This window comes from Acanthopagrus latus, chromosome 11 (genome assembly GCF_904848185.1).
Source record: "Acanthopagrus latus isolate v.2019 chromosome 11, fAcaLat1.1, whole genome shotgun sequence".
Taxonomy (NCBI): Eukaryota; Metazoa; Chordata; class Actinopteri; order Spariformes; family Sparidae; genus Acanthopagrus; species Acanthopagrus latus.
In genome coordinates, this window is record NC_051049.1 from 7,725,337 (window position 1) to 7,743,853 (window position 18,517).

The 18,517-nt window shown below is 43.2% G+C and overlaps 1 protein-coding gene and 1 long non-coding RNA gene across 5 annotated transcripts in view; one reads left to right on the forward strand and one right to left on the reverse strand.

Annotated features, from left to right (window-relative positions):
* LOC119029124 (protein-glutamine gamma-glutamyltransferase K-like) lies at positions 1-16,596 on the forward strand. 4 transcript variants are annotated; one of them, XM_037115737.1, is made up of 14 exons: positions 1-116; positions 4,961-5,250; positions 5,348-5,539; positions 8,828-9,079; positions 10,633-10,751; positions 10,862-10,969; positions 11,568-11,745; positions 11,841-11,979; positions 12,060-12,252; positions 12,564-12,717; positions 12,813-13,097; positions 15,608-15,768; positions 15,867-16,003; positions 16,104-16,596. In XM_037115737.1, exons 2-14 carry the CDS (start codon positions 4,962-4,964, stop codon positions 16,258-16,260), a joined length of 2,364 nt encoding a protein of 787 aa, XP_036971632.1. In that variant the 5' UTR covers positions 1-116; position 4,961; the 3' UTR covers positions 16,261-16,596. The 4 variants fall into 4 exon arrangements, with proteins under 4 accessions (XP_036971632.1, XP_036971633.1, XP_036971631.1 ...); XM_037115738.1 differs by having other exon boundaries at positions 36-116; positions 4,945-5,250; XM_037115736.1 differs by lacking the exon at positions 1-116 and adding an exon at positions 4,662-4,850.
* LOC119029125 overlaps positions 12,166-18,517 on the reverse strand; it is a 17,130-nt gene continuing 10,778 nt past the window's right edge. The window contains exon 3 of the long non-coding RNA XR_005077903.1: positions 12,166-12,287. This is a non-coding gene — a long non-coding RNA (uncharacterized LOC119029125). The remainder of the gene's footprint in view (positions 12,288-18,517) is intronic.

The following is an 18,517-nucleotide window of genomic DNA, read 5'->3' on the forward strand; positions in this document are numbered from 1 at the left end:
CAGCCCAAGTATTTAAACGAGGTCTTAACTTGCAGCTCGTCACAGAAAGACAAAGACACAGCGAAGGCGAAGATTTCCTCCTCCAGCCCGCGTTGTCACATCTCCCATTCAACTGCGTGAGTTTCAATCAGCTTCTACACGTGTAGTTCAGTCTGAAGTTAAACTTTTGATTAGTTGCTTGATGTTGTGAACAATACTGAATTAGCTCACACGTCATTTACCTTGAAACTTTTCTCTGTGAGTTTTGCTGTGTTTCTGTCTTACTGCCACGCCATTTCTGTACTATTTACTTTGTTAGGGTTTGTTTTGGATGGTGATTTATTTTCGTCATGCACAGCTGCACGGCACCTGGAAAACATTCGACTGGAATAAATTCCAGGAGATCCTCTCCTCAAGAAAAAGTAATACACAGCCCAACCGCACCCACATCTCTGGGGCACTGTGTGGTTTTAGTGAAGAAATTCAAACTCATAATTCTAACACTTACAATATCAATGAGGTAAACATATTTATTTTTCCCATAGATTAATTAACAAGCTGTTCTCAGAGGAAAATGAGTAAGTAAGGTGGCAGGGTCCGCCACATGTGAACAAAGAAAAACAGTACGATATTGTGCTTTCTTTAAGGTCGGTTTGTTTATTCAGTTTATTCAGTCAAGAATAAAAAAAAAAAACAATCTGTCAATGGAGACTTCACAATGCACCTTTAATGTGATTGAGTCATTGATTGGATCTAAACGAAAGAGGACAAAACAATTAACATTACTTGGGAATCGAATACAAAGTCAACTTCAGCGAGTTAGAAGAAACCCTGTGGATGCTTTAAGTCTGAAATGAGCTGACGCTGGTGTGAGTGTGGTGGAGAGATGCTCGCCGGATCACCACCCTCCTGTCATGTCTGCTGCTGACGCTGTGAGAGTGAACTTTCACCCACTTCATCTGACGTCTGACCACATTTAGCTCTTTGAGTCTTTTGTGCTCACACTGCAGCATATGGGGCTCGTACAGCACGATATGATGCGGACACGCGGACATGTGCCCGGGGAACGCTGCTGCGAGTAGTTAGGCTCTCGCACAGCAGGTGATGAGAATGACAGATAACAGCAGGTTCAGCTGTCGGTCATCTTGAGTCACACGGTGCTGCTGCTGTGCACTCATCTTCCTCTGCAGAGTGAACATCATGTCTTTTATTTACCAGTTGATCCGATGCAGCAGAGGAGTGTTTTGTTGATGCGTGTGTGTCCCTGCAAGCAGACGGAGATCTCAGCCATGCAGTGTTCCTCCTCCACCCTGTCTTTTGTTTTTTGGCACCGAGGCAGGAGCAGTGGTGGGGGCAGAGGTTTGGTGAGGGCCCACCCTGCTGTACACTTTCACAGCCTACTGAGGCTTGTTGATGTGTTGTGATGACCTACATCTGTGGGAAATTGAGTTTCGACTTCATGCTCGTGGCACGGGGTGGAAGTGTTGGTTGTGCGGTCAGCCGCTTTTCGTCCGGACTGAAATATCTCTCGACAACTATTTGATGGGCTGCCATGAAACTGCTGACAGTCCCAAGCAGATTAATCCTACTGACTTTAATGCCTCATCAAGTGCAGTCACGTCCCCCTCCATGAATGAAGTGTAAACACTTTGGTGTCCTTTAATGTTTCGTCTTGCACCATCATGTGATCAGACTGTGAATCAGTCTTTCCTCAGCACGACTCACATTCAGCCTAAGCTGTACTTAACGATACATTTCAATTCAAGCTTAATCAACCAGCCAAACTCAATTAATCCGTTGATTACTGGTCCTCAAAATGTTACTCAAAGAACAAATTTGCTCAACTAACTGACTCAACTAACGCAAGACCACTGTTGTAAGAATTGTTTGAAGGTGAAGGAAGGGAGTGAAATATCAGCATTAGGAATAGATTGTGATGCTGAGAGTGTGTGCAGGATCCTCTTTTCTTAAGTCCTTAAAATTTCAGAAAATTACTGAAAATCACGGTACAATTTCACAATAACTAGCTTTTTTTGTCAGTATGCAACACAAATATATTCAGGTTTAATATCACATTTTTACAAAAAAGCTATAAATCCTCTCATTTTTTTTAGAAGCTAGAGCAAGGGAATTTGGAATTTGGACAATCGACAAGAATTGTGTTTTTACTCATTGCTGTGAAGTAAATGCTGATGGCACAACTAAACTTTGTAGTCTGCCACTGGGCACGAACTCTGCCTGGCAAATGAGACCTGGCTAGTGATCCAGTCAGGCTTCATTTGCCAGCTTTCCTCTCCTGACATGGTCCTGTGTTCTGACAGCCTGGAACACGGTCTGCCCGTCGAGAGCAAAAACTTGGTATGAGACATTGTAGTGGAGGCGAGTCTCCGTGGGCACAACAGGCTCTGATTTCATGTTGTTCGGCTGTCAGCCTGAGTCCCAGTTTGTCCGTATCCTTTTCCTACGACTGGACATTAGCTAGGAGCAGCTTTAAAACAAGCTGTGTTAGCATAGACTCTCTTCCACCCAGCTGTATCTTCATGTGTTGTTGCCAATGGCAAAACAATTGTTTGATTATCAGAATAATTACAGATTAATTTTCTGTTGGTTGCCTGATTAATTAATCATCATACATTTTATTCCCTGAGAAATGAATGAAAATGAATGAAAAGAAAACACTCTAATAGGGAAGTTTCCTGGATCTTCAAAAAAAGTTTATGGGGTCTTTTTGGGACCGATGCCCATCCTCCACCAAAGTTTTGTGAAAATCTGTTCAGTGGTTTTTGTGTAAAGACGCTGACAAACCAACCAAATTGCTAATTAGCTAATATTAGCATGTCAAAATGTAAACTGTGCTCAATACTCGTGAAAATACTCAAATCATTAATACCTGCAAAGTGAGTTTCACATCAGATCTACTTGTGTTTTTGGTGCTAATTAACAAATGTGAGCATGCTAACACAAAACTAAGATGGTTAGCATGTTGGATAGACCTGTTAATGATCAGAAGGTTAGCATGCTATGATGCTAGTATTTAGCTCATCGCTCCCCTTAGCTGTATTACAACCTCATGGCACTGACAGCATGAAAGTGCACCCCTAGTGTTAATACAGAGTAAATATACTTTATTTTAATAACTCATTAAAGCCCACTTTTAGTTGTTAAGCTATTTTTTCTACTTTGCACTGCTCATTTTCTATGAGGAACAAACGAAGAAACTATATAAGGTTACATAATGCAGTCATTAAAGCATGTTTATCTGGTTGGTTTTGTTTTTTTTAAAAATGCGCATTGTTATGTTAAGCTGCTTTAAATCTTGTCTGCCAGCAGTAGATGTGACTCACAATCCTAAACTGGGAGGAGGCGTTCCTCTCTCACTGTCTGCTATTTATTGTGGCCTACTCACAGTTTCAACTTCATTGGCATATGAATAAGGAGTGAACTCATTGTCAGTCTTGCTGCCGCCTCACCTGAGCCTGTTTGGCCACCATATAACAGTCACAGCTGCAGAGGAGGAACGTATAGTGTGTGTGAGGACGGCTTTTAGTGGGTTCATAGCATTTTTTTTTTGTTGAAATGTGGGATAGAAAGATGCAAGTCTGATCAGATCGGAGCGACATGAGCAAACGAGAGAGGAAAGGAGTAGAGGGACAAAATGTGTGAGATATAAGACGGATTTGAAGCAGCTTGCAGTGATTAAAATGTGCACATGGATTTGACTTTAATTTAAAAAAAAATCTGACTCTTTGCTGTCAGAAAAAACAAAGATCTCAGTACTAACATTTAAATTGTCTTCATAGCACAGTTGTTAATCAGAGCATGTGCTCACCTCCCCCCCGAAAAAAAAAAAAAAAAAAACAACTCCTGGATGCTTGCTGATTTATAAATCGGGCTGTAATTCAGCAATTGTGAATCAGCTCCAGATGTGTGCTGATGGAGAGAGACAGACACTGAGCCAAATTCAGCTTTCTTGCTTGATGACAGGAGCTTAAATTCTCAGTGTGCACAGACCTAAACTGAGCAGCGCATGATTGATTCGTGGTTTAGCGGCATTATTCATGACAATGTATAGGTTAATTGCAGTATCAACTCCTTATGAGCGCTAAATGAACAGGCAGGAGGAGGGAGATCAATGTGACATTTAACAGTGCACACTAATATAAAAACACAGGAGCTGTTATGCCTCTTTAAAGGAATGAGTGTTTCCAAACACATAGCATAAATGGTTGAAATAGATACGTAAACATTTAAACAGTTAGCTAAATGACTTGACAGCGTTAGCTCAAAGTAAGCTAATAGGTTAATGGTTCAGAGAGCTAGCTAGTGATGGTGAAATAGCTAAACAGTTCATAAACTTGGCTGAAAGGTAGATGCAATAGCTGGACATAAATGATAAAGAGTTAAAATTGATAACCAAAAGAAATTGGTGTAAAGCTAAAATGTTAAGCTAAAAGTAGGCTAACGGAGAAATGGTTGTAATAGCCACAGGAGCGCCTCGGTAGCTGAATGGTTACGGCACATGCGTGGCCCATTTATGTCACCCCTGTAATCTTTAAAACATGTAGCTACAAGTTTATTGCTAAAATAGATAGATAATGGACGAATGGTAAAACAGCGGTCAAACAGTTTAGCTAATAAGCTCAAACTAATAGCTAGCTAAATGTTATTGGCAATTGGTTGAATATCTCTGAGATTTTTAGCATTTTTACACAAGTTAGTGAGTTTTCTTTCACTTGAGGTTTAATATTATGTGCATGTCTTGTGGTATTGACTTCAACTGAAGGATAATGTTCAAGATTCCAGTTACTTGACTCAGTGATGTGGCTGCCCCCCCCTGATGTATCTGGACAGTGGATTAATGTCAACAGCAGGTGTCAGAGAACTTGTATATGTATAAAAAATGTCGTTATCCTTAAGGAAACCCAGGCATAATCAATAACCAAGCCCCACATTTTTCTCATTAAGTCTGCCTTTATCACAGGATGCCTGTGGAGACTCGGTCCATCAGAGACAGATCTGGAGTGGGTCGGTTTCCAGCTGTCGCTCTCGGATTTGGGGACGACACAGAGGAAGAAAAGGAAGAAAAGGAAGAGAACGACGACAAGAAAGAAAATGGGTGCCGGCGATGGCTGCGTAAAGTCTGCCCTTGCTGCTGTCGCCGACCAAGTGACGATGAAGTCACAGACACTTTGGTCACAGGGATTGATGACCCGGAGAAGGGCGAAGAGACAGACGGCGAGAAGCCTGCGACCGGCGGCAGCGAGCTTGATGGTAACTGGCATCTTGGAGAGCTCACGATTGCCTTTATTAAGCAGAGCAGCCACGTAATAGACCACCTCGCTCATGCATCTGTGTTTGTTTCTCGCAGAACTCCTCCTGAAAGTGAGATCGATAGACCTGATGAAAAGCAAATCAGGGCAGAACCGCACGGAGCACCACACAGATCTCTACCAAAGTGAAGACCTGATTATTCGCAGAGGGCAGACCTTCCAGATGTGGATGACGCTGTCTCGACCTTATAACGCCGACACTGACAAGCTTCACCTTGAACTGAAAACAGGTTGGTCCTCGACAGAAACCGCGCCGAGCTTTCCGATTAGGAAATTTAACTCATCAGGTCAGTCGTGACCTTTAATCTAGAACCGAGGCCCCCGAGGTTTAAACACACCAAGATCCTCCAAAGGTTCCTAGTTCCCGGGGAAAGTTCCTGTGGCGGAAATGTGGCTGCGCAGATTTTAACAACAACAAAAATACTGAGTGAAATCTGAACAGGCACCGACACGTGCTGGTGAATACTAATTTTATTTTCATGAGTTTCCCTCATGACTGGCCTCTACTCTTCAGAGGCCAAGTGTGAAACTGGATGGATGCAATCCAGCCTGAACCTCGCTCACATGCTTTCCTGACCCCTCATCTGAAGCCCTGTGCAAAGCTGCACATGATAATTAATAGTTCCCTCGCTGCTGACAGTCCTGGAAGCGGAGGAAAGGTGATGGGTTTGAGGGCCGTGGGAGGAAACGAAATGCGGCAGCGGGAGAAAATCTTTTTTTTTTTTTTTTTTTTAAAAAGTTTATACTGTTGTGCTCGAGTCTGAAACTGTTGATGTGGTCGCTCGCGTGTGGGGTATATCGATTTTGTTGCATTTGAGCGTGAGATGGATCTATGGATAGATAGGGAGCAGGGAGGTGGGGGGTCGGGTGGGGGGGTAGGGGAGGTTGAATTTGGTTGCTATTGCTATGGTAACTGCTCCGGTTGCTACGCTCCAGGAAGAGTGTTTTTTTTTTTTTTTTACAGATGCTGCTCTAACTGAAAATCCAGTCTGCTCACCATTTGCCATCAGTGCTGCTGCCACAACCAACTGTCTGATCCTCACCCCCCCTCCCTCCCTCCCTCCCCCAGCCTGTTAACCCACGGTTCGTTTCTGCGTTGAGTGCTGTACGGCAGAGAGGACACAGACCAATATAGATCCTACAATTACGGCCGGGTGTGATAACAAGTGTAGCTTGAAGTGAATAATTACAATGTCTCTTTGGCAGAAAGGCTGTGCGCCCATGTATGAAAAGCAAAAATCCCCCCTCCCCCCTTATGTTAATCACTTCATACTGAGGAAAAACAAAGTGGCTGCAATTTTTTTTCATTAAGAGACCAAATTAATGCCACTTTGATTTTTTTAAACTCTGTATTGTTTCCCTGCAAGAACAAAACATATCTCTGTCCTATCAAATAATAAAAAAAAGAGCAACAAATGATTAACGACACTGGTCATGAATAGTCAGCAGGACAATCACAGCTGGAGATGAAACCAGATTTTGGTCTTGTAACGCGTCCTCCCAGCGGTGACTAGTTCGTGTAAAAAAAAACACAGCAGCAAAAGTGCCATTTTTCTGCTCATATCTCAGTTCAGAACTGCGGCAGAGGGTACACTCCTCTCACTCACGGCGCTCAGATGTAAGCCCCTCGGCATGAAGCTAATTACAGCCCAATCTACAAAAACACAGAGGGTTTTTTTTTTTGTTTGTTTTTTTTTCAAATTCAAGTGGAGTTCAATGACAGTCGAACGCTTTGACATTGCGGCGTTATAGAGAGGCTGCAATTTTCATAACACCTGACAGAACGAACGTGGGCCGCAGACTGAAGCGCACGCTGACAGTTTTGCTATCCGTGGAGCGGTGCCTGTTGCACGGCGGAAAGAAAATAAAGTTTCTCCAGAGGCGGCGGAGCAATAAAAGCCCCAATGGCAGTGGGAACAAAATCATTCATCCGTCTGGGGAGAGTGAGTGTTTTCAGAAAACATCCCACTGATAACGCCAAGTAAATCATTGGATATGTCGTGTGCAAAGTTGACATTTTGGCTCTGGGCTTGCATAAGAGAAAAGCTCTTAAAGGAATATTTTTGTCACATTTGGAAATTCACTTATTCTCTTCCTTGCCAAGAGATAGATGAAATAATCAGAACCGCTCTCTCATCGCTAAGCTGCTTCGCTTTGCTCAGGATGAAGTCTGGAAGGAACAATCTGCCCGTGAGCGCCTCTAAAGCTAATTAACACATTATAACTCATTTGTTTTATTCATGATGTCACGTTTAGTGTGGGAAGCTACGGTGTCGTTCTGCTGCTCCAATAGATCTTACAAGTTGCAAGTTGTCATTTCATCATTATCAGACAGTGAAAGTCGTATTTCCAGCTAAAACAAGGTACTTGATAATTCCAAGATTGTTGTTTTAGCTTGAAATATGAGTCGCTGTCACTCCAGATTTCCAGAATCCATCATCTTCTCAGTTGCTGTTAAATTAGGAAGCAGTGAAGTGATAATTTATCAGCGCGTGCTGTCGGAGGGAAATGACCGCTGTGTGATTATGGTCTATTTCTTAAGCCAGAGGCATTTACTTCACTTTACTTGACTGTGGCTGTAAATTATACTCAGAAAAGATAATTGGACGTGTCATTTAACTCTGGAAGAAAGAAGAAAAAAAGCTCATTGTTTATTGTCCTATGGTTCGTCCTCTGGGGAGTGTTAATGTGCCTTAAATTTGAACTTTGCTCGTTCACCTGTCCAGCGTTCCCATCGATTCTAAAGCAAAAGGAAAAAGGCAGGCAGCCACCGACCAACACGGTGGCTTCAGAGTCAGTTTGGAGTGATGCTGTGGCTTGCCCTGCTTGTTTATTTCACCTCAATTATTTCTCTGGAGGCAGGTTGAGATTGTGTCACACAGCAGTCTGTCTGTCTGTCTGTCTGTCTGTCCAAATAAACATCTCATTGCGAGACTGCAGTGAGGTTGCCCGGCTCTGCGAAACCATAAGTAAACACAGCGAACAAAGAGGAGCCACACACCCATCGACGAGCGCAGACAAAAATCAGGAGGGGCTGTAGTTTCCCACAACAGGGAGAGAGAATATAGAGCTCTGTTTCCCAACATGTTACGCTCAAAACTGTGTTGTTGGTTTTTTTTTTTTTCTTGTTTTGCAAGTCCCCATTAAAGATTTTCTCTTTCTCCCCGGGATCCAGGAGCCCTTTAACTACCTTAGACAGCTCAATCCTTTCAGCTGCCAAAGATCTAATGCTGTCATGACTTGCTGTGCGTGCATGTGTGTGCATGTTTTGTGTGTGTTTGTGTGTGTGTTTGTGTGTGTGCGCAAACATTTCCAGGACAGTTGCACTATGAACACTTTTACCACACAGGGTAGGAATGCAGGTGTGGTTTAAATTGAAGGGGGGAAGCAGATTGTGATGAAAATAATTGAACTGTGCTCTGCTTCTTTCCCGGCCCGGTATGTGGGATCGGAAGCAGTTTCCACTTCGATGTATTCCTTCACACATGGGTGATGTTTGTCTCATCTCGCCTCGTCAGGGCCGCTGCCGACGGTGTCGAAGGGAACCCATGTCATCATCCCGCTTGTGGAGGACTTGGAGGACGGCCGCTGGGAGGCTGCTGTTGTGAAACAGGACGACAGACAAATAAAGCTGTCGGTTAATTCTCCACCCACGGCGGTCATCGGCCGATACCAGCTCACGGTGGAGACGAACAGCGCAAACGGCCAGTTCATCTCCACACACGACCCCGCTAACGACATCTACATGCTGTTCAACCCCTGGTGTGAAGGTACAGGAACACCAAGCCATGCAGCATCGTGTCGCCTACTATTCTGGTGAAAGTGCATAACGTTGACCTTGTTTTTGTTGTTTGCTATCTGCCAGAGAGTGAAAAAGAGAAGACTGAGTGATGTAAAGTGCAACAGCTCGCAGCAGGTTGACATTTTCGAAGTGACAGTTTAGAGCACACTCTGACCAGAGGTGGATTTCATCGTTCGATGTCGAGATTCAGTTCCCGTCGGTCAGTTCGGCAGGAAGAATCGTTCATATTGTTCGTTTGTTCAGTCACGTTTCCGTTACAACGTCGTTTAATGCACAGTTCTCAGCTCCTCGTTCTCAAGCGATCGTGCTAACGGTCAACACGACACTGTAGTTCAAGGCAAACACACAGCTGCAACTTCATGATTATGTGTACTCATAGACAACACAACAGTTAACAGCTAAAGGCTGCAAGCCAAGAACAAGTGACTGACTGAACGAGAACATCAGGAGAGGAATCAGTGAATGAACGAGAATGATGAGCTAAGAATGAAATGAAATGGGTGTTTTTTTCACTTAGGTGTATTAAAATGTTAATAAGTGCGTTTGAGAGATGCTGAAAGGTGGATTTTGTTACGACGCCGTACTATTTCATCGTGTTTCCAGTCTTTATGCAAAGCTAAGCTAATCAGCTGTTATCTACAGCCATTTAACAGACAGACTCAAGGCTGAATCGTCCTCTTTGATCTCTGTAATTCCCATATTTAAGGACGCCAAAACTTTTAATCTCAACTCTGCTCTCGTCATCGACACATGTAAGAAACGTTAATCTTCGCTGTTGGTTGCAGGTTAAGGTTAATAGTTGGCTCACATATCAACAGGAAGCAGACTTCCTTACATCAGATCAAATCAGGTCAGATAAAGAAGAATAACCTGTGATTTAGCTGCCTTGTTTTATCAGTTCACTAATTTTCTTAATTTGATATCTAATCATAAACATTTAAGGCTAATTTCAAACTTAATTACATTATCTGACCTCTGTCTGTTCTAATTTAACTCTCAATGAGAAAGTCAGTTTGGTGCTGCGAACATGTCTGACGACTCCTTCAGGAAAACATCTCGCAAACAAGACAAAAAGCGATCTTCCGATTTTTTTTTATGCCACGTCGTCTGAAATAACTAAATGAACAACAGCCTCAGCGTTACTCATACGTCCCTTGTCAATCTTATGAGCCAAAGTATTCTTCTCGACGAGACCGCGACAGTGTTCACCATCATTTCTGAAAAAAAAGCGTATGAGTCAGAGTCACGATCAAACAATGAACATAAAAATGCCTAAAAAAAACATTTCTTCACAGACAGACTTTGAACTCAGACACATTTAGACCAACTAAAAAAAGAAAACCCCAAACAGATGGATTTCTTAATGAAGAATCTTGTTTTCCCTACATTGTTGGGGTTTTTTTTTAGCTATAGAAACACTGCAGGATTATGAAACTTCACAAGAAACAGTAAAACTGTGGTTTAAAAACAAACAAACATGGAAACGTTGTTGTTCAATATGTCCTTCTTGTTCTCTGTCAGATGACGCAGTGTTCATGGACTCAGAGGAGGAGAGACAGGAGTATGTCCTGAACGACGTCGGACGAATCTACTACGGCACACAGAATCAAATTGGAGTGCGGACGTGGAACTACGGGCAGGTGAGGTGGTCTCGCGTGAGCTGTCAGCGCCCGGCGTTCAGCGAACAGACTGATCATTATAACTGACTCCATCCTTCCTGTGTGGTTTTCTTTCTCCGTGCCGCTCACAGTTCGATGATGGGATTCTTGCCGCTTGCCTCTTTATCATGGACAAGAGTGGAACTCCTCCGTCTGGTTGGGGAGACCCGGTTAACGTGGTGCGAGTCATCTCGGCCATGGTGAGACTGCGATGACTCATTCTCTACACACACTGACAATAGAAACCTTTGCACAGTGCCATATTAAAGCACCTTTATTCCCATGATGACACTTTCCACACATCCCAGCAGTGGCTCAAACGTGCAAAAACTTGTAATTTGGCAAAAAAAAAAAAAAAAATTGAGCCAGCAAGGTTCATCCATTCATTAAGGCGATGTATGGCCAGTAAAAAAAAACATGCCGATTGCCCAATTTCTACTATTTTCCTCCCAATCATTTGATTAAGCTGTCGCTATTAAAACTATAACTAACCCTGACCCAGAGCTGTCACATCCTGTCTGTGATCATACGAACCTCTAATCACTGTTTTGGCACCTAACAAGCCTTTAAACACAATAATCTGTCACTCATGTGGACTTTGCAGACAGTATTTCACCGGCTGTTTAATTGTTATGTATTAATCTGGTTTATTGAATACTACTATTATTAATTTGTACCAACCATGTTACTGTCCAAGAAGAATGTGTTTGTCAGATACTGTGAGCTCTTTTACAAGTGGAAAAAAAGTCAGGTTTTTTTTTTTTCTGGAAAACTGAAACGCTTCCTGTTTTTATCCAGATCAACTCTGTGGATGACCACGGCGTCGTGGCGGGAAACTGGTCGGGAGTCTACGCAGATGGAACCAGTCCAACGGTTTGGAGCGGGAGTGTGGAGATCCTGAAGGAGTACTATAAAAACAAGGGCACCCCTGTCAAGTACGGCCAGTGCTGGATCTTCGCTGGTGTTTTCACGACAGGTTTCGACTTTCTATTCCTCTCACGTGTCTTCACGACAGGTTGACGTCACGCAGATACTGACCACTCACTCCGTATCAATCCGTCTCCTTGTCAGTTTTACGGTGTTTAGGCATTCCCGGTCGAACTGTGACCAACTTCAGCTCAGCTCATGACACGGACGTCTCCTTGACGACTGACGTGTACCTGGACGAGAACCTGGAGCCTATAGATCATCTCAACGCCGACTCCATCTGGTACGTCCTGTCCTCATCACTGTGATGCTGCCTCGACATGCACTCTCTGCTTTATTAAAAACCTGACCTTTTTCCTGCAGGAACTTCCACGTGTGGAACGACTGCTGGATGACTCGTTCAGACTTGCCTCCAGGCAACGGAGGCTGGCAAGCTGTCGACGCGACGCCTCAGGAGACCAGCCAGGGCACCTTCCGCTGTGGGCCTGCTTCTCTTGCCGCTGTCCGCCATGGTCAGGTCTTTCTGAAACACGACGCTCCGTTTGTGTTCGCTGAGGTTTGTGGAATATATCATTTAGTCCACCGTTCAGTCTGTAGTAAAAGAAAAAAAAAGAAAAAAAAAAGGATTCAAAATCAACTGAGCAGATAAGCTCCCTAAAATAATAGTTTTACCTCCCATTCTTGACCTTCAGGAGTGAACAACTGATCTTTTAGTTGCTTTCTGCGTTGACATGTTATGTTTGTACTGTGAACTAACATCCAGCCATATGGTTTCCCATCTGTTGGACAGAGAAGAGTGCTTTAGAGGGCTTTATTTTTAACTCAGCTCTCTCTCGCTCCCTCTCTCTCTTGCTCTCTCTCTACCAGGTCAACAGTGACAAAATCTACTGGCAGAGGAACGTAGATGGGACTTTCAGTCAAATCTACAGTGAGAAGAAGACCGTGGGCCACCTCATCAGCACGAAGGCTGTTGGTTCCAATGAACGCCACGATATCACAGACCTGTACAAACACCCGGAAGGTGAGACGAAATGCACACACACTGAACGCTGCCTGTAACCGAGATCGACTGGATCCATTGATTGAACCAACTCGAACATTTCTGGTCGTTCTCAGGCACAGAGGCGGAGCGCATCGCCGTGGAAACAGCGTGCAGCTACGGCTCCAAAGCAGAGGCCTACTCGTCTCCCACCGCCGCGGACGTGACCGTGGAAGTGTCCATGGACGGCGAAGGTCCTAAAATGGGCGGAGACGCGGAGCTGACCATCATGCTGCGAAACAGCAGCTCAGAGGAGCGCAAGATCATCCTGCACAGCCAGGCAGCAGTCATGTACTACACCGGCGTCCACAAGGCCACGGTCAGGAAGGACGAGACGGACGTGGACCTGCTGCCAAATGAGGGTGAGTGGCGCTCGCCAGTCTGCAGGAAGGAAATGTAGGTTTTCGGCACCCAGAGACAGACTGTAAGAATCTATAGAGGAGTTTTATTCCATTAGCTGAATGAAAAGGCTTTTGTCACAATCACAAAGAGCAGCAACAGTGTGCGTGTCTGTGTCTGTGCTCCTATTTACTCAGTTCCATGTGTGAGACGGAGCCACACTTTCATTTTTTATTATTTTATTTTTTTTACAGGAGGAAAAAAAAAACTTTTTAAGGTGAATTTTTTTGAAACTGAGTGGGTTTTTTTTTCCTCCCGAGTACATTTGTTATTACTCTTTCACACGATCGAAAACAACAAAAATAAATTCTTGAATGTATTTTTCACGTGCTGTCACATCAAAATAAGGAACTTAGATCATCCTGACAGAAAGTTATTTTCTAACATTTCTTGAGACTTTAAAAAACGGATCACCAGAAATCACCTCCATAAAAAGCAGTAACGAGGAACAATGCTTTCTACTCCACTCAAGAATTCAACATTTAGAATGTGATTATTTCAACAAGTGAGTAAAACTAATAAACATTTAACTGCACCTCGACAAAAAAGATAACATCTCACATAATACTTATAAAGAAACGTGCCTTGGAGGTGCAGCCAGGCAGATGTTGTTAGCTCTGGACGGATCCACGCTGACTGTTACCCACTTTTCATGGTCTTTGTGCTCAGCTAAACTAAGCTAAGCTAAGCTAACTGGCTGCTGCTGGTAGCTTCACACCTTTATGTTACAAGACAGATGTAGGAGAGGTATCGATCGTCTCATCCACACTCTTAGCCATGAAAGCGCTGTCTAAAACAATACGGTTCTTTGTCTCGTCACCACTGGAGAGCCATTTTTGACAGATCCCTGTAAAATTTCAAGGTTTTCATCTTGTCTGTTGAGGATTCTCTGAAGAACTATACTGGTTTGTTGTCTTGAGCTGAAAGAATATTGAATCCTTTATATTTATATATTGCAGTTTCCATCATCATCAACACGTTAAAATAACCAATGCTCACACATTCGCTCTATTTTTAATAAGTACAAAGCAATATTTTGGGATCTTGGCAGAATAATGGATAGTAAAAAGTGTGAAGGGAATTCATGTGAGCTCCATCGATGGTGACATAACAGAGAGAGAAAGAAGAAAAGGTCAACTTATTACACCTGCTGATTCATAAGCCATCAGCAAATAACAAAGCAATGCAGTGGACCTTGCATGTGAGCAGGAGGACCACAGGAACATAATAATGGTGACAAAGGAAAAGATTGAATAAGCCTGTCCTTCAACTCCTGCAGTCTCAGAAAAAAAAAACAGTAAACCAAAGCTGTCCACCATGAAAGTGCAGAGCTAGAATCCAGAATCCTGAAAAAAAAAATGATGTACGATTGACCTAAACTTAAACTTGTGTTTAACCCGGAGTGAAAATATTCATAAACTCTGATGTTCAGCGTTTAACTCTGCACGGATAGAAAGTGAAGATTTTTGGAAATGATGACACCGACACACACGCTCGCCTCCTAATTGGGTGTTTTCGGTGTAGATAGCACCCTTAGCAAACGTGAAATGGGATTATGAAGAAGAAGAAGAAGAGGAAGAAATCCTTGTTTATCACGTAAAATGTTTGATGTAGTGAAACTGGGTAAACTGAGTATTTGATAATCATTGAGGATTCTGTGAAGAGAAGTTTCCTGTTTGGTTCTGGGACGTGGTGAATGGTTGCAGGAGGACGGAGAGGTACCGAGGGGCGAGAGCATGAATGGATCTGTAGGCGGGCAGGAGTCGGTTTTGTAGAGTTTTGGACATCCTGCAGCCTGACCCGGGTTCTGCTGGGTGTCCCCAGACAGGACTCCATTGCAGTGGCCCATTCGGGAGGTTCTGAAAGCATCGATGAGGGTTTCTCCCATGGATTCTTTGTCATTGTTTTTTTTTATCTTAATGTGACTTTTTGTTAGTGTTTAAGTTTGTGTCATACATTTCTCTTCAGATCACTAGTACAGAACATGATTCAAGGATCAGAAAACCTGAACCTGACCCAATTCTAGCATATCAATTTGAAAGGTCGGCCTGAGAAAATGGTAAACATTAATATATTTGAGGGTGATTATCTTCAAATACCCATTTTCCAACTTTTTCCTCCTTTTAGACCTTTTTTTTTTTTTTTTTTTATTAAAAGAGCCTCAAGGGAAGTAAGTGGTTCTGGGTAGAACCTCAGCCCTTTAATGAAGAACCCTTTTGGAACCCTTATTTCTCAGACTGTGAATATCAGCGAAATAACCTACAAGCCAAAACATCAAACTACTGCTTCAGCAATTGTGGTGGATACAATCCTAAAGCTAAAAGTGTTAAAACAGTCTGAACTGAAAACTGACACTGAAGATGACGATTTATTTAAAGAGAACTTCTCTAATCGTACGGTGCGGTGAGCGAGGAAGGGGACAAAGATAAAAATGAAACACACTTTTAAATTTGCCCATATCCTCTGTCCACAGAAAAGGCTTTGGAGTGGACCCTGGAGTACAAAGACTACAAGGACCAGCTGATAGACCAGGCCGCCCTGATGCTGACTCTGTCCGGCAGAGTCAAGGAGACACAGCAGGTCCTGGCCACTCAGTTCAGTTTCCGGCTCAGGACCCCAGACCTCTTCATAAAAGTAAGTCAGACAATTCAGCCGGAAAATAGCACTGCTAAGGAGATTAAAATCAGTGTTTGGATCTGATTCCTTTGCTTTGTTTTTCTTCTCTCACGCAGCCAATCGGGAAGGCCGTGGTCGGGGAGAAGATGTCAGTGGAGATCTCGTTTACTAACCCACTCCCACAGGTGCTGAAGGCGGTCAAATTCCACGTGGAGGGACTGGGCCTTCAGACTGCTCACACAATTCATTATGGGTGAGGAAGCAAATCAGACTTCATGTTGTGCACTTTTTTTTTTTTAACTACCCTGTATATCTTGTGTGATTACCACTGTCATTTCCTGTCTCCCCCTCAGAGATATTGGCAGCCGCGCCTCCGTGTCTCTGACCGAGCACTTCGTCCCCACCCTGCCCGGGCCGAGGAAATTACTGGCTTCGCTGAACTGCAGGCAGCTCACACAGGTTCACGGTGTGGTAGACATCCTCGTGGAGGACAAAAGCGACGGCGCTTGATAGCGGATTCAAAGCCAGACGTGCCCCGACACTGAAAAATCATCTCTCTTCCATGTTATTTATGCGGAAACATCTGAGGAAAACGTGCCGAGACGGACATAACTTTTTATATTCTATGAAACAGTGATATAAATAACCTCAGAGTGTTTGCAGCTTAAAGGAAAGACCTATTTTTATTTAGATCATGTTGTGTGTGTGTATATATATATATATATATATACTGTAAAAATGCAATATATTTATTTAGTGTACTTTGCCCTGTATTTGCAGTATGTTTTTTAATTTAAATATCCAAGTTCTGCTGCAAATGTTCATGTTTCATTAAAACAAAAAAAAACCCAACACAGTGTCTGGTGCTGCTGTCCTGTGTCTCTTGTAAATCTTGTTCTAACATCGGTTGATATCAGCGCCTCCATGTGCCAAACTACAATTTATATACATGACAGTCATTTGCTGCCTTCAAATGGGGTTGTGTTTGCTCTGTTAATGAGAAGAGTCTGTAACGATCGTCTCATCACCTCTCTGTTTAGCCAACGACAACGTTATTGTGCGTCATCTAAAAGCTGGTTTATGCTGCCTCGAGAGAGCGAGAGTGACTAGAAACCTGCTGCAGTATATTGTAATTACTGAAATATTCTTATTGTTGGCTCATGAACCTCAAGAAAACAAATATAAATGGAGGAAATAGTTGCTTTGACCCGTGGAGGTTGAGGGCTTCTGTCATGCCTTAGCTGTTACGCTTTAGCATTTCCTATATTTTTCTCTGTGCATGTAGGAAAAAGTGATTACACTTCCTTCATACCTGTATCCAGGCTGCTGCTGTGGCTGATATTGTTTTAGAAAACTAGAAAACTACCCTAAACTTCACGACAGAGTTCTCCCCCCACGTTTGCGATGGCAGTCGTGGGTGTACAAAGCGACAGGAGGGGGCTGAGCACGCAGCCCTGGGGGGCTCCAGACTGGAGGAGGTGTGACCGCCACTCCAAACTGTCTGGGATCTGTTTGTGAGGAGAGCGTGGTACTCGAGCCCAGAGTTTAAATCAACAAACGCAATTCTGCTGTCGGTGTTGTTATTTTCAAGGTGTGTGAAGTGGAGGGCAGTGGATAAGGCTCTCTGCGGAGGATAAAAATATTGCCGTCGTCGAAACTGACAGGTTTTGTTTAGGCTGTTTGCCTTTCTTTGAAATCCTTGACATTTAAATTTAAGGCACATGATGGCAGAGAGAACGAGGGGTTTGCACGTTCACGAAGGGGAAGCTGGGAGAGCTCATTTCAGATTTTTTTCCATTACTCACCTCAAAATTGGTTAAGATGGGAACAAAGTCAGCGCCTAAAAAGAAATGCATTTGTTCGACTGTGAGAGCTTACATGATGGTGCCGGGGTGAAACAGATGCAGCGCACCTTCATCACACTGATGCATGCGGTGCCTAAAAGAAACAGTCCAGCATTGTGGAAAATGTCATTTCTCACTAAAAGGCAGACAACGTATTCTTGTGGCATTCTTTTTGCTCTCCATAATTAGACAATCTTTGGCCACACAAGCACCTGCCGTGTTTTCTGTCCTGCCAAGTTTTCCTGCCATCGACAGGCGGCCGATCAATCTGCCACTTTCTGTTTTATTTACCTACTTTCCTTTTCTCATGCAAGGTGCGGAAAGTACTGCTGCAGTGTCTGAGTTCCCAACACATTACAGTGTCAAAACAGAGACGGTAAAAGCCACTCCAGGTCTGTTTACATGCTGCCATTTGTAATATTTGCAGTGTCAGTATATGGTAAAGAGATTTTTTTTCAGCACTGTGCCAACTTAGCCTCCACAATGTATTCTCGCACAGAAGGTTACATTCATCCTTCTTTCTAAGTAGTTTGCTGTAAGATAAAAAAAAATTGATTGGCATTGATATGGCAACCACAGGTGGAAATACAAACCCAGGCTGTTTTTGGGAGCTTTACTTTGTTGATGAAGTGTGTTTTACAACAAGCGGATGATTACGCTCTTCCTTGTTCGGTAAAAGAGAGAGATTTGACTTCAGAAGGTGTGCAGTTGTATTTTTCCCTATTATTTAGGAAAATTACGTGTAAAATTACCTCAGTTTCTTTTGTTTACTTGTAAGACCAAATTGTAAACATCTGCTCTTACATGGAGATTGAAGTATCCGCTTTTGTGGTACAAAGTGGTGTTACTAGACAGGACTGGTGGTTAGCATGCTAACTCCAGAAGACATCGCTGCAAAACAGTCCAAAAAACATCTTAGGCTT

Bases quoted from the DNA above. Each gene is read 5' to 3' on its own strand.
- LOC119029124 (XM_037115736.1), top strand. From the start codon at position 4,798: ATGTGGCTGCCCCCCCCTGATGTATCTGGACAGTGGATTAATGTCAAC. The intron at 9,080-10,632 runs GTACAGGAACAC...GTTCTCTGTCAG, and splicing joins GTTCAACCCCTGGTGTGAAG to ATGACGCAGTGTTCATGGAC. The intron at 10,970-11,567 runs GTGAGACTGCGA...GTTTTTATCCAG, and splicing joins TGCGAGTCATCTCGGCCATG to ATCAACTCTGTGGATGACCA.